This window comes from Penaeus japonicus, unplaced genomic scaffold (genome assembly GCF_977035675.1).
Source record: "Penaeus japonicus unplaced genomic scaffold, GWHDUDI00000001_assembly GWHDUDI00000018, whole genome shotgun sequence".
Taxonomy (NCBI): domain Eukaryota; kingdom Metazoa; phylum Arthropoda; class Malacostraca; order Decapoda; family Penaeidae; genus Penaeus; species Penaeus japonicus.
In genome coordinates, this window is record NW_028234420.1 from 24,657,281 (window position 1) to 24,672,280 (window position 15,000).

General features: G+C 38.6%; 1 protein-coding gene across 9 annotated transcripts in view; it reads right to left on the bottom strand.

Moving 5' to 3' along the window:
* Positions 1 to 3,049: 3,049 nt before the first annotated feature.
* The window catches only part of LOC122254754 (uncharacterized), a 21,501-nt gene continuing 9,550 nt past the window's right edge, over positions 3,050 to 15,000 (bottom strand). For 2 of the 9 annotated variants that reach the window (XM_086546799.1, XM_086546795.1), the window contains exons 2-9: positions 13,548 to 13,718; positions 10,244 to 11,752; positions 9,102 to 9,152; positions 8,737 to 8,799; positions 8,338 to 8,439; positions 7,459 to 7,800; positions 6,186 to 6,230; positions 3,050 to 4,829 (exon numbers count right to left, since the gene is read on the bottom strand). In XM_086546799.1, coding sequence (XP_086402925.1) covers positions 4,797 to 4,829; positions 6,186 to 6,230; positions 7,459 to 7,800; positions 8,338 to 8,439; positions 8,737 to 8,799; positions 9,102 to 9,152; positions 10,244 to 11,752; positions 13,548 to 13,718 — 2,316 coding nt within the window. In that variant the 3' untranslated portion in view covers positions 3,050 to 4,796. Of the gene's footprint in view, positions 4,830 to 5,544; positions 5,578 to 6,185; positions 6,231 to 7,458; positions 7,801 to 8,337; positions 8,440 to 8,736; positions 8,800 to 9,101; positions 9,153 to 10,243; positions 11,753 to 13,547; positions 13,719 to 15,000 lie in introns of all 9 variants that reach the window. The other 7 variants (XM_086546796.1, XM_086546803.1, XM_086546801.1 and 4 more) reach the window with 7 other exon arrangements.

Here is a 15,000-nt window from a genome sequence, read left to right on the forward strand (position 1 = left end):
CTGTTGTCAAAGGAGCGGCTGAACAGGTGGAATGCATAGTATAGGCAATATGCTAAGCAATCACATGATAAAACAAAAAGAAAATTGTAATAAAAGTAAAGTGCTGCAGCTGGTCTTTATTAACATGTCTTTTTTCAAGATATTCCAGACTGAAATTTCTGCATCCTGGCAGATCATCAATTCTTGATATTCGTCCTCCACAGACAGTAAACCCTGGAGTGTAATCCACCTTCACTCCCTTGCTCAGTTCTCGACCGCTCTCGCATGAGGGAAACTCGGTGCCACACGCAAAACATGTCGCGCCGCCCTTAAATTCTAATATAGTATATCATAATCCAAGGTGCTGGGTAGTGGTTGCTAATATCCCCTCCTTGAAAACCACATCGATTACAGCGAATTGGCGCAGCAACTACAGATGGACTCAACGCTCCAGTGTGGCTGTTCGCGCCCAGATGTGCCCCTTCTCTCCTTCAGAATTGTTTCATAACCAGCAAGGTCCTCTGACCAGGGATCATCTACGACACACAGTATAGGAGCCAAACCTATCTAGACTACTAGAGAAACAAGACTCGGAAACATGAATTCTCCGCTGCAGGCATATCCCACGCCGGACTGGAGACTTCAACACATTCATTTGGATCTTTTTGGCTGCCTTCACGATGATGGTGATTATACCTACATAACTATAACTATCTTCAATAGGTTTACCTGCTAACCTGAGGCACTTAAAGTCCGAGATACCACTCCAGCTTTAGTTTGCAAGATTTCGTTCATGATGGGTTGCAAGGTTCGGAGAACCACTAACAATCGTCACTGATGACGCAGTACAAGTTAATTCTATGGAGGAAGCTTATGAGTCATGACACTATCAGGCACTACCATAGTCCGAACAGCAGCAAGCCGAACCCTACTAGCCAACATCCAACACCATGGTTGAGCGCTGTTATCGACATTTCAGGGCCGCTCTTACCACAGCCTAACTTTCTAGTTGAGCGCACCACCTTGCGCAACATCCGACATCAGTCCAGCAAGACTGCGGCCAAGCTCGTCTGTGGCAAAACCCACGCTTTTCCTACGTTTACGTTTACGTCACTGAACCCACTGCCAAGCCTCTCTTGCTTTCGCGAGCGGTGGATGGCGTGGTGCTCGGAGGCCCGTTTTTTCTGTATGAACTTCTTCTCCCATGACGGGGTGTATTTTGTGTCGCCTTTTTGAGTTGGGTCCTGCATCAGCCTCGAGAAAGCCAGACATAGATCATTGGACTAATGGCAAGCATTTATACTGTTGCTGAAAGTGCTGACAATGTGCAAGACATGTCTAGCTTCCTCTCTTGCGAATATTGTTGGCCAACCTTTTTCACTTTCAAAATGATTGGATGTAAGGTTTGGCTCATTTATTTTCATATTCTATTTCTTGTAAGATATCGAAGTGAACTGATTTTTTCACCCTTATTCATTGCAATAAAAATTACAGAAGAGCACGTCACAATATTCTGATTTTACGAGACAGTGCTTAGCAAAATCATATTTTGCTGGCTTACAAACGAACTAGCGGGCATCAGTTACTGCAGCTGCATCCACCCCTCCTGCACGTTACTTATATATTCCTTTTAGATATTCAGTCTAAGAAATGCATATGCACGATTATCTGACATTGGAAAAATCATCTATACTTGGGTATTCACACTTCAGTACCTCCAAAGACTGTCTTTCACATGGAAAAGGTGATGCCACAGTGGCCAGATAATCAGTGCAGCCAAATATGGTTATACCGATTTTTTTTTCTCAATATTTCGGTTTCCACTGTATCTAAAGAATAACGATTTTTTTTATCTATAGTAATCAGCTTGAAAAAGAATTTCTCTCTCTCTCTCTATATATATATATATATATATATGCATGTATATATAATACACACACCAAACACACACACACAGGAGAGAGGGGAGGGAGAGGAGTGAGGGGAGGGAGAGTGTGAGTGCTATGCCAGTGTTATGCTCTTAACTGACTACGAGAGGACCGATGCTGCGTGTAGGGAGATATTATTTGTTCCTTTATTGAAAGGAAAGGTTTAAGTCCAGAAAAATAATTGATATTGTATTAATAGGTGTGTGCGTGGGCTGAACTTTCACTGGTAAAATTTTTCTTTGCTTTCAGCCTCCACTGAACATTTAGCAAATTTTAAGTTCAGGTTTTAACTATATATATATATAGCTAATTCATAGTTACTTTGCTCTATACTTTTCTTACAATTTGTATGGAAACACATTTTTCGGCAGATTTTCCTGAATGAAATAATTTTCGTAAGTTGTTAAACTCAACAAATTTCAACTGTGTGGCTAAAAATCCACCTCTTCCTCAGTATTTTTCCTATATTCTTCTCTTGGAGACTGATTGAATGTTTAATCAAATCTACCTTGTGTCAATATTCAGTGGGTTAAGATTGAACCATTAAAGTACTTTTAATCATATTTATTTAGTTTTCATAGTATTGAAAGTACTCAACTTCTGTGTACTGGTGATTATATAACACACTTTGTTTTGAACTTCACTTCTGTAAATGGAAATTCATAAAGTTTCACAAAGGCAAGGGAGAAGTAAGATTAACTTCAATGCTTGAATGGTATCAATTACCCCATTGCTTTTTACATCTTTAATATGGAATGTGTTGTTTGTAACATATATATAATTGATTGTATATCATTACAACAGTTAATCTTTATTTATGAAAAACTAATGAAATTATGAATTTAATAGATAAAACTTTATTGGCAAATCAGAAATAATCAATAAAATTCATTTGTAATCTTTATCCTCTTTATTTCATGTTAATAAATTCTTTCAAGTGAGAGATGACTAAAGCATGCATGATAATTTACTAGTTTATTTTGCATAGTTTTATTTTTTTAAAGAAAGGTAAAAAATATAGGAGTTTGAAATCAAAGAAAGAAAATATGAAATGGACTATGTTCAAAGAATTTACAACCATTGCATTTCATAATGTTCCATAGAAAGAAAATACTGAAGAGGTTCAAAATAAAACAAAAGAGTTACAATGTGTAAACTTCTTAATATCCTTTATTACACGGCAAATCAAGATATCATAAAAACAGCAAAGCACCAGTAAAATTTTGCTCATTGCCAATGCCAGGACAAAAGTATTGTGCATTCTGCTTACATTTTTTGAGGAAAATGTGGCTAGATTTCACTAAAACACAACGGTAATATACTTAAAAATTGTATCAAGCTTTCTAATAGTCCAATAAAGTGCTTTTGCATTAAACTTGAATTACAAAAGATAAGAAAAGTAAAATAGAAAAAAAGGAAAAAAGAAAAAAAAAATTCAAAGCTACTACTATTAATTATGGGATAAAATAAACTTACGAAAATGATATGACTGAAAAATATAATGCAAGAGGTTCGTGACACCAGTATATTAAATCTATGGTATTCAACTCTACAATAAATCAAAAGAGTTTTTAACTGTTGTGTTATCTCTGCAAACACTTAATTTTAAATCCTTTAACTTTTTGCATTAGAGGAGCTTGCAGAGATTCTTACATCAATCATCTGGGACATGACGCAACAGCAATTTTCATGGTGCTTGAGCCTTATCAACTAGTAGGCAAAAGCACATGTCATGGAACAATCAAGGAAACTAGACTTAAAATATCAGCAGTAATAAAAAAGAGAAAACATTACTACATGAGCAATACAGAGATATCCTATTGACAGATTTGGGTATACAAATCATATCTTTCTCTAGATCATCAAAGTACAAAAGTACCATCAAATTATAAGCACTACTGGTAAAATAACTAATTTCCATTTTTGTTTTCTAGAATTTACACTATTTTTAATAATAGTTTTCTTGCTCTAGCAAAAAATTTCACCCTTATTCACAATACATAATACAAACTATACAAAAAGTTTCCTCTCTTCCCCACCCCAGCCAGACTCCTCCCTCCAGAGACGACAATTTAAGAAACACATCAAATGAGCATCACACAAATCCATTCAACAGAGCCTAGAAAAATCACAAATTACAACATACAGATTGGGAGGAATTTGGTTGGGTGGGCCTGCCAATCACTTTCACTGACTGCGGCTAAACACTCTCTGATTTCCTATTGGTGGACTGCTTTTGCCTCGCATGTAGTTTGAGGTCAAAATCACCACACTTATTTTTATTACAATTTTTATTTATTTATTTATTTTTTTAATGATTTTTTAAATATTTTTTTTATTTTATTTTATTACACCAACAGCTATATATATCAAGTGTTGCCGCATATACCGAAATATGTATTGAATTTTGTGATATCTCCACTTAAGACTAATCTGTGTTTGTCTATGCTGGGTAACACACAAAATCGAGTCGTGTTAGCATCATTCATCCTCTTCCCCTCCCCAGTATCCCCGGCTTGCAAGGTCCTTTCCACCGACCATGAATCCTCAAGGCTTGTGGTAAGGCACAGCAACAATGCTCATCAATCCATCACTCTGTGTGCACTGAAGGGAAAGTCAATAAACTGCATACTGTACACGTCTAGATATGCTTTATAGGGTATTCTTTTTTTCTTTCAATTTCGATTCTTCTAGATAAAATGTAAGACTAAATGCTGGCAGATAGGTGGACGTATCAAATATAAACATGGGGAATTATTAATGCAGCAACCCAAGCCATCAGAGGCTACGTTGCTGTTTTGGGGGTTGCTGATTCCAGGGGGGAGGGGGTGGGGTGGCACGACGAAGCTTGACGGTGGAATGGCTTGTTACATCGCACACGAGGTCATTTTACTCTTCGACCTTCTCTCCTTCCTCGGGCTTCTGAAATGTACAAGAAAAAATTAGCTCATGACTATCTATGATCTGGGACAAACTGAAGCAGCTGAGTGCAATACTCCTGTAAAATGCACTTCAATATGCGAAAGATTAAGTCCTCCAAACAAATAAAGCTCATCCCACAATAAAAAACAAAAGGTATTAGTGAAGCCTCCATCTTCATTGAATCAGTAGAAAATAACAGGATGAAAAACAGACAGATCTGTGAATCTTTGGCTTCCAGCACATGAAGCCATCATCATAAACACTGCACATTCAGTCAGGACCAAAAGCTAAAACCAAGTCATATGAACTGATCCCTTCACTCAAAGCCACTCTTGGATCTATCACATCAAGCTTGTTATGTCTTTGAGCCCTTGACATGTCCTCTGAAGATTCTTGAAACTAAGGCGGCAAAAAAAAGAAAAATAAAAATAAAAAAGAATAAAAAGTAAAATAAAAATAAAGGTAGAAAATCAAAAATGAAATAAAAGAAAAAGAAAAAAAATTCAAAACAAACCAATATACTCAAGGCCAAAAATGTTAAGAGTGTGTTGAGTCTTTATCAAAATACACTCTAAGTCCAAATAAAAAACAAAGCCTGGACTTCAAAACTATGAACGCTTTCCATCTTGGACAAATATGTTTTCTTTTCAGCAATCACTCAAACTCAAGAGGAGTTTTTATTCAACACACACACAGTACCACTAACTAAACTTACACTTCAGCTGCAGAAGGCTCAGTTCTTCCTGACCTTTAGAAATTGAAAATAAAGATATTTTTATGATCAACAATTCTCGTCTGCTGCAAGTAAAAGTTGATCAGCAACAGGTCTTGGTCATGATTGCAAGACCTAATTTCCTCTTTACAGATACTGAGATTAATATCCCTATTCCTCAAAAGTTTGGGTCAAAAGTATATTCGATGATAAAGAAAACTTCTAAATTCTACTTGAATGTGAAAATGACAATTCATAATACATATTTTGGATGATCAACTTGACTTGCAGGCTTATACAAATTGTCTTTTTTCCTTGTTTCCTAAAAAAAAGTTTTTGAATGAATATAACAGTTATACAAGGCGAGGACAAGCATTCAGATTTTAATCATTCAAACAAAAATTGTAAATGATAAAACACACTATATATTATGTTCTATATATCATTCACAAATCTTTCTATACTAAATCATCATCATATAGGACAAAAATGTATATCAAAACTCAAAAACAAAGGTTGAAGGGATAATGTTATCAATTTTTTTTTTTAATCCAACACTACACCATGCAGGTCCAATCCAAATTAAATACTTTATTACTGCAAATATGAATGGGTGTAAGTACACTACACTATTCTACACATACCTTCCTTGCTACTTTCTTTGCTGGCTTACGGGCAGCCTTGGTTTCCTAACAAGTAATAAAATCAAATCAGGAGAAACAAAGAGAGGTAGAAAGAAGAGGTACCAGAGGTACCAGTCATTCATCACAGCTTGAAAAAAGAAGTAGATATCAGAGTACAAGAAAAGATCACAACTATATTGTGTTCCAACACCTTGAAGAATATATAATGAATATCAAGAAGTATCATTGCTACCAAACAGATAACTAAGAAAAGAAGAAGAAGAAGAAGAAGAAGAAGAAGAAGAAGAAGAAAAAAAAAAAAAGCCCAGTAGTCAAATCATCCCTCTCCCTATTTCGTAAGCATTTTTCTCTGCAAATCACACGAGGAGGAATTAAGCACAGCACAAATCACAAGCATTGCAAAAAAAAAAAAAAGAAAAAAAGAAAGAAAGAAAAAAAAAAGGTGGTAAGAACTCAGCAGAAAAAAGAAAACAAAGAATAAAGAAATGAAAAAATATATATCCAACAATAGCTCTGTAATAGTACAAGTATTGTGATATTGTAGTGCATTACTTCCAAATGTAGAGGCACTGGTGATGTTGCATAGTGCTTTGGTGCTAATCTTTAGTGTATTCTAATTTTTAGAATTTTTGAGAAAGCCAGCATTAATGCAACTGTCAACCTACAAGCTCACTGTACTGCCTAATACAACAATCCTTTGATCCTCTCTTCCCTATCTAACCTTCCTTCTGTAGCTTCTTTTCAAATTTTGCTCTTGTATCTGCATACTGTCCTTTCACTGATTGCTTAACATCTATCCGTTTCCTATCCATCTAGCTTGTTAATATTTTCCTTTGTGGTAAAAAGTTCAGCTTACTTTCAATGTTTGCCAATACTTATTCCTGTCATTATGGAACAATAGATATAATTTAAACTGTCTTTTCATTTGCACCTCTGCAAGGAAGTAGCTATTCTTCATTCTGCATTTCATTTTAGAAATGGATGTTTCTATAAAAGCTGTAACTTCACCTGAACACAAGTACTTTATTCACATCCCTCATCTTGTTTATCTTCTCTCTCAGTGCAAATTTATCCTTCATTACAGTTGAATACCTGCAATATCTAATACTCTTCTGAAACTTCAGTCTAACAATATTTTTTTAGCTCAATGTCTACCATCATTCTCTACCTCCATCTACTAGCCTTCTCTGTAGTCACATTTCTCAGAGAGGCTTCTGCGCACAGCTGATGTTATGTCAGTACACGTTGTAGAGGTACTGTGACTTGAGCTCACCTGTTGTGTGGTATCCTGTTCTGCACTCTGTTCAGAGGTGGACTCGGTGCTCTGAGTCACGTCACTTTGTTGTGTAGGTTCAGCTGCAGCCTCTGTGGTCTGAGGTACTTCCTCAGGGGCTGCTTCCTGAACAGGAGCCTCCTCCTTTGCAGGGGCTGACTCCTGTGCAGGTGCCTCTTCTACAACAGGAGTGGCTTCCTGCACAGGGGCTGCCTCTACTGGGGTTGGTTCCTGAGCAGGTGCTGCCTCCTGGGTGGGAGCAGCTTCCTGAGCAGGTTCGTCTTTCTGCTCTGGTAGCGATTCTACAACGGGAGCCTCGGTACTGGCAACACTTTCCACCACCTGATGAAGGCACCCGTGAGCACAAGGCAAAACATGCACCAGCCATACACAACAACACTGCAGCAACTTGTTCTAGTTTGCAGCTGTTAGTCTTTGCTGTAATATTTCTAAGCATAATAATTTTCAAAAGCAGCTGCTGCAGTGCTGTGGTGCTAAGATGGATAATATAAACACCAGTAAAGACAATGCTAAGGATCTGAGAAAGCAGGGAAGTATACATTTAGATTCATTTAATTACATGGCAGACAGATTTCACAATACATGAATTAGACCTTCCAGTCCAAAATGCATTCTACACAGAAGCCACATGTATCCTAAAGACAACAGGCATGACAGTTGGGAGAAGAATATATATATACACATAAGTGAGTATATATATATATAGATATACACACACAAGACTGTGTTTGGTGATAGGTTCACAACAGTGACTAAAGGTGCAAGATTCACCAACAGTTGAAATACCCATCAAATACCCTAAAAAATCAAAGTAAAAAATAAATCAGAAAAAAGTCTTAAAACTATTTAAGAACTTACTTCCTCAGTAGTCTTCTCTTCAGCTGCAGGCTCAGCTGCTGGGGTTTCAGCAGGAGTTTCTGCTGCAGTTTCTGTGGTCTCTGCGGCAGGAGCAGCTTCCTCCTTGGTGGTTAAGAAAGTACATTAATGGTTTGATTTAGCCATCCAAAATATACAGTACTATGTGGCAAACTTAAATTGTTAAATTATCCTTTCTGCAATATCCAATTTGGTTGCCGAAATATTAAAAATATTGAAAAAATGTAAGTGAGGAAATCAAACAACGGATCATCAAATCGTAGATTAAATTCAACCTAATAATAAAACACTATAATCGTTATAAATAACAAGTACTATGATTCAGATCTATTTGTGCCACATATTTTAGTATATCATACTGCATACAATAAAATGATTTACCTTTGCTGCTGCTTCCTTAACCTCAGCAGGTGCAGCTGGTTCCTCTGCAGCTGGTGCTGGCTCCTGTAAGCAATAGGATGGATTAAAATGTAAAACGTGGCAAGAATATGTAATTTGTCAAGCACCAAATTTAATTCCAGCCATAACTATAGGGATGGTACATCTACATCCACTGGTAAAAAAAAGAAAAAAAGAATGAGAGAGGGAAAAAGATGGGAAAGGATGGAGAGGGAGAGTAGGGAAGAGGAGGAGGGAGAGGGGAGGAGGAGAGAAAGAGGGAGAGGGGGAGGGATGAGGGAGAGAGAAAAGAGAGGAGAGAAGAAGAGAGAGAAGAAGAGAGAAGAGAGGACATACAAGCCACTTACCTCAACCTTCTCTACAGTCTCCTGAACAGCGGGGGTTTCCTCTTTCTGCTCCTAAAGGTCAAAGAATTCATTAGCACGAGCAATATGATGCCCAATCAAGACAATTGCTAACAAATGAAGAATTCTGGTTTCCAGTCTTTGAAATTTTGCATCTACGAGATATAAATTACAAAAGCATATCAAACTATTATAAAATCATATATAAAAAATGCAATTAGCTGCTCCTCGTAAATGATACCGCTGCAAAGGGAGAAAAATAGAATATCTTCCTTTTTGGTAATTCGTGCCTTACTTCTATCAGCAGACATTTTATAAGCATTAGATTCAGCTAGAGTAAGCTCCTTCTCATATTAAAAAACAATTTACCATGATGCTATATTTTTATCTGGCATCCCCTGTCCACCTGGAATGCCTTCCTTCCCACTCTTTTAATCCTGCATGCAACCTCCACAACTTCCTCGTACTTAAAAATAATCCGAGCAGAAATGTGTAAACAAGCAACATATATTAATAGCTGCTAAGTTCTGCATGGCATTTTGCGACCTACGCACGGTGCACTATGTCAACCTGCACTAAAGAGAAAAATAAAATATGGGAGAAAAACAGGATAACAAAACTACTGCTAATCATAATAACCAGGAATAAGATAATAATAACAATAAAAAAAAAAATGCCTATAAATGCAGTTCCATATGAAATGCCCCAAGAAGCGATGTGAAAAAAAAAAACAGAGGCATCTGTCACTTGTGTGCTTCCTCTGACGATAGATAGTCTCTCAAGGCCTGGTTGGTCTACCCGCACACATTTCATCTTTTCTTAAAGGGTCACAGATTAAATTCACCAAGAACTACATTAGAAATATGTATGTTGTGAATTGGACAGATATTGAAGAAGCACCCAGTGATTTCACAGACACTCCCAGATGAAAGTTCAAAATAGGCAAGTAAGAAAAACAAGAGAAACAATGTAATAATACTCAATATAAAATTCAATAATGTTAAAATGTGTGAAAAGGATGTGTTCCATTGGGATAAAGGACCATATGATGGGAGTTTAAAAGTTGTTTTTATATAAATATGTATATGTACTAAATTCTCCACATATACATATATATATAAAAAAGCAGTGTATGTGATATGTACCTGATTAGTAGGGGCTTCACAGCGGTCACTGGTTCCTTCGGCTGACTTCACCGTTTTAAGTGCTCCACTTACGCAACCCACCTCGCTTGCCTCTACAGGCTCAGATTCAGCACTCGTGCTCTCTTTCACAATTGATGTTTCCTCTGTTAAGGCTGCCATCTCCTCAGAAGGCTGTTCCAAAACCTCAGGAATGGCAGGCTTATCAATGAGGGCATCGCTTTGACTTACAGTGTTAAGAGCAGAAATATGCTCAGTGTTAGCTTCCAACACCTGGGAATCAACTACTGTTAAAGGTTCCTCTACTAATGGGGCAGATTCCAAATTCTCCTGGGATTCTGGGATAAAGGAAATTTCTTCAGAATTGGGGTTAGAGATGGGAGATTGTCTATTTTCTGATACCTGAGTAACCTCTTTTGTAGATGAAGATTCTTCAACATCAGCCTCTACAACTGGAACAGATTCAACTACTGGGACGGCTTCTTCCACTGGGGCGGATTTTGTAACAGGGGCGGCATCTTCAACTGGGACAGTTTCCGAGACCTCTACTGGGGCTGCTGCTTCAATAGGTGTGGGGGCAGATTCAACAACTGGTGGAGCTTCTACAACTTCTTCAACAACTACTTTGGTGACTTCTTCAATAAGTGCAGATTCAGTGACTGGAGCAGCTTCCACAACAGGGGCAACCTCTTCAACTGGTGCTGGGGCAGATTCTACAACAGGAGCAGCTTCCACAACAGGGGCAACCTCTTCAACTGGTGCTGGGGCAGATTCTACAACAGGAGCAGCTTCCACAACAGGGGCAGCCTCTTCAACTGGTGCTGGGGCAGATTCTATAACAGGGGCAGCTTCCACAACAGGGGCAACCTCTTCAACTGGTTCTGGGGCAGATTCCTTAACAGGGGCAACCTCTTCAACTGGTGCTGGAGCAGATTCTACAACAGGGGCAGCCTCTTCAACTGGTGCTGGGGCAGATTCTACAACAGGAGCAGCCTCTTCAACTGGTGCTGGGGCAGATTCTACAACAGGAGCAGCTTCTTCAACAGGTGCAGGTATAGATTCAACAACAGGGGCAACTTCCTGAACTGGTGCTGGGGCAGATTTAACTACAGGAGCAACCTCTTCAACAGGTGCAGGAGCAGATTCAGTGACTAGGGTAGAATCAACTACATCTTCTTCTTTTGTAACTGGTGTGGGTTGGGGGGCTGCATCCTGTTCAATGAAAGCATCAGTTGCAGTCTGAGAATCACTTGGTTCTAATGAAAGGGTCTGGAGGGTTTCCACAGGTGCACAAGATGTCTGGCTAACATCACATTCAGGGGAGGATTCTAATGCCACTTCAACATCAGTGTGTGAGGGAGCAGGGGAGGCTTCAGACTCCGAGACCTGTTCGGGCTGAGCGAGGGGGGCGGTTTGGTCCGGCTGAGGCTCATGGGGGGTAGGGGGTGGGGTGGCCGGGGGGAGGGGGGCGCTGATGAGCGGAGCTGCCTCGGATGACGCCTCCGGCAAGCTCTAAAATGGGTTAAGCGGCAAACTGTAAACATACCACTCTCCAAATGTGCAGAGTGCATATGTTTTGGAAATTAATAAAACAGGTAGCCACCCCCTCAATACTTGAAACATGTGGTCAGGTGAGAGCCCATTCATCCATCCCATCTCAACCAAATAGGAGAGACTGAGCCATTCATGCACTTTCATACTAAATGTAATACAAATTGAAATCATTGAAAGTTCAAAGCATAACGGAAGTAAGAAAATTCAAGTTGTCTTTGAAGTATAAAATACTGTTAAGCAATATCATCAGTAAGCATTATATAAGCATAATGTACTTTACATGCTTTCCAGGAGAATGTACTTTCTGCTTTATAACAACAATCAAATGAATTTTACATTACTCAAGTCTGTATAGAAGATACAAAAGGTCTATTGAAAACAAAAGTAGTTTTAACAAAAAAAGTATTCATTTAATTTTTAGTGTTAGTAGTAAATATTTGCAAAATCCATCATGCTTGGTATCCATACACACACGCACATCTCAATGTTATCCATCTCTCAGCGTCTTGTTACAGAAATCAAAACATAACTCAATCAGCCTAGGTATGCTCCAATATTTAGAGAGGTTGAGATGGCTGCCACATATCAGGCATCAACATGCAAAAACCACAAAGGGAAGATGTTTGGAGGACGACACGGACCACAAAGAGCGACCAGATTCCAGATGTGGTGCTTCTCGCCTTTTCTTCAACCATAGTTCTCCTCTCTATCCAGGGAGGTTTCTACAGGTTGTGTAGGCATGGTACGAGAGACGAGTCATGCAAACGCCACGGGTAGTGCAAGGTGGATGCATGTAGGAGGTATGACATTTATGCCAAGGCAATGAGAAAAAGTATCTAGTAACCAAAATGTATGTTGGAATTTGTATGCTGTGTAAGTGCATTTTCATTTTGTCTTTTTAATGAATACAAGGTGCTACATTCCCCTCATTCACCAGTGTCTATGTGCCAAGGCAGTCATGTCAAGAATGATGCCAGTCATATAACATCTAAGGTCTGCTGGTAAGTTTCACGTCAGTGCAGGAGAAAGAACACCCAAGACATATGCAAACAGGAGACTTAATACCTTTTCTCAGATTTATACACACATTTATTAGTGGGCACAGATTTTCTCATAATTGTGATCATGCTGTTGTTGTTGTAAGGAAGTTATTCATGTTTGGTTGTTGTTATTGAGATTTATAGACTTGTATCACTTTTGTCACTGTTGTTTATCTTGTTAGTTATTATGATCCATATTTGGTATCGCATATTTTGCCTCATTTTGACATTTTTTCATTCAAAAGCTGCACATTCAATGTAGACTGACCTCAAATCTCAAAAGATTTGGATCAGTTTCTATTTCAGTGGAGGGAAAGCTAGAGAGAGAGAGAGAGAAAGAGGAATACATCACCCCTTAGTCACTTCTAAGAAATTGAGGCAAAACACAAGATCATATGGTAGGTGTGATAAAAGCACGTGTTGAGTAAGCAGGAGGGAGTGGGGGTTATGCAAGTAGTGTGCGTGTACACCAACCAGTGGCAGACTGACATGTCACAAGCTGTCACATCTGCCAGTGCAGCCTCTCACATCTATACTAATTATTTGTACAGTGGGTAGCATCAGCAGCAGTATCATCAGCAGCAGCAACATTAAGAGGTTATTAGTCATGGAGCAAACACACAACTGCCTATCTCACTCATTGTCCACCACTGGTAACGAAATGTTAGCTGTACAGGTGGACAGGTCACACAGACAGGGAACAGAAAACTTACCTCCTGGGCAGGTGCAGCTGCCTCTTCCTTTGCTTCATCCACTGGGGCTGCTGTCTCCTCCTTCTTTTCCTCCTGGACTGGGGCTGCTTCTTCCTTTTCCTCTACAGCTGGAGCGGCAGCAGCTTCCTCTTCCTTCTTCACCTCCTCCTTCTGTTCACCATCAACCTTAGCCTGCAAATGGAAAAAAAAAGTTTAAATAAATTATATGCGGACCATTCAGTCTTGAATAACTATAGATAAACAAGAATCAGTAATACTTTAAGATGATTCTCATTACATTGTTCCCTTACATTGTTCTTTAATGTCTCTGTCCTCCTCTGGAATGTAAGTCTTAAAATACCTACACTCAAAAGCGGAAAGGAGGATGTAGGCCTACATATTCTGGCCTCATTGCCAATTACCTTCTTCCACCTATAAATACCATAGACAGGGGGTGTATATGTATTCTGACAAACTATTTTTTTTCACCCATTTATTTGCAGGGGGAAAAACAAGTCTGATATCTCATAAGGCATTCCATATATGCTTTCATAATGCTGATGAAGGAAACATTTATAACTTAATCATCCATCAGCACTGAAGATTTACTATGAAAAACTACTATCACTTTCTAGCCAGTAAGCATCCTGCAATGTCAACGGTTCTCCCATGCCAAGGATCGAACTATACACCAAACCTTCAGAACGCTAATCTCTCTCTCAAATTACATGAAGAATATTTCTACTGAAAGGCGTTTCTAGTGGAGATCAAACATTTATTACGTCTCTCTCTCTTGGTCACTGGATTGGAAAAGTAGAACCAGATTATTAGGTAAGTGTAGCATGTGGCCATATTTCAATATGGTCCAAAAACACCAAATTCATGACACCCGACCTCGTCGTGGCTCAAAATACTTGCTTCCACAAGGAAGTCACTAAATTTAATAGATCTCTGAAGCGCAAAAGTTGGCACGACTGTGCCATTCATTTAAGTATTTTTTGGAACGTTACCAACAAGTATTATCTACGCATGAAATCCGGAGCCCATCGCAAATGTGTATGCAAACAGACGACGCAGAAAATGAACATTTTTTTTTTCAACATCTTTCTTAAAATATAAGCTGGAACAGTACTCTTAAGCAAAACGGGCCGGCGGCATTCAAGTTACTGAATATTCACGATACCCGCCCGTCTTTCTTTCGGTGCTCACTTTAAGAGTAATGAGCTTGTATAATATTTACGGTGTTAATCCCAATAAATTCTCTCTTTATTTCCACATAGCTTTCTGCTACATTTTTTTATCTCATAACTAATATCTTTCAAAACCGTCACTACCACAAAACCAAGAAGCGCAATTGCATACCCTCAAACAAACCATTAGGTAAAACCATTTTCAAAATCGAAACTACCGACACTTCTCTCGTCAGATACAGTACAATCATTCAAATATCAACAAATTGCTCAAAGGGATGCAC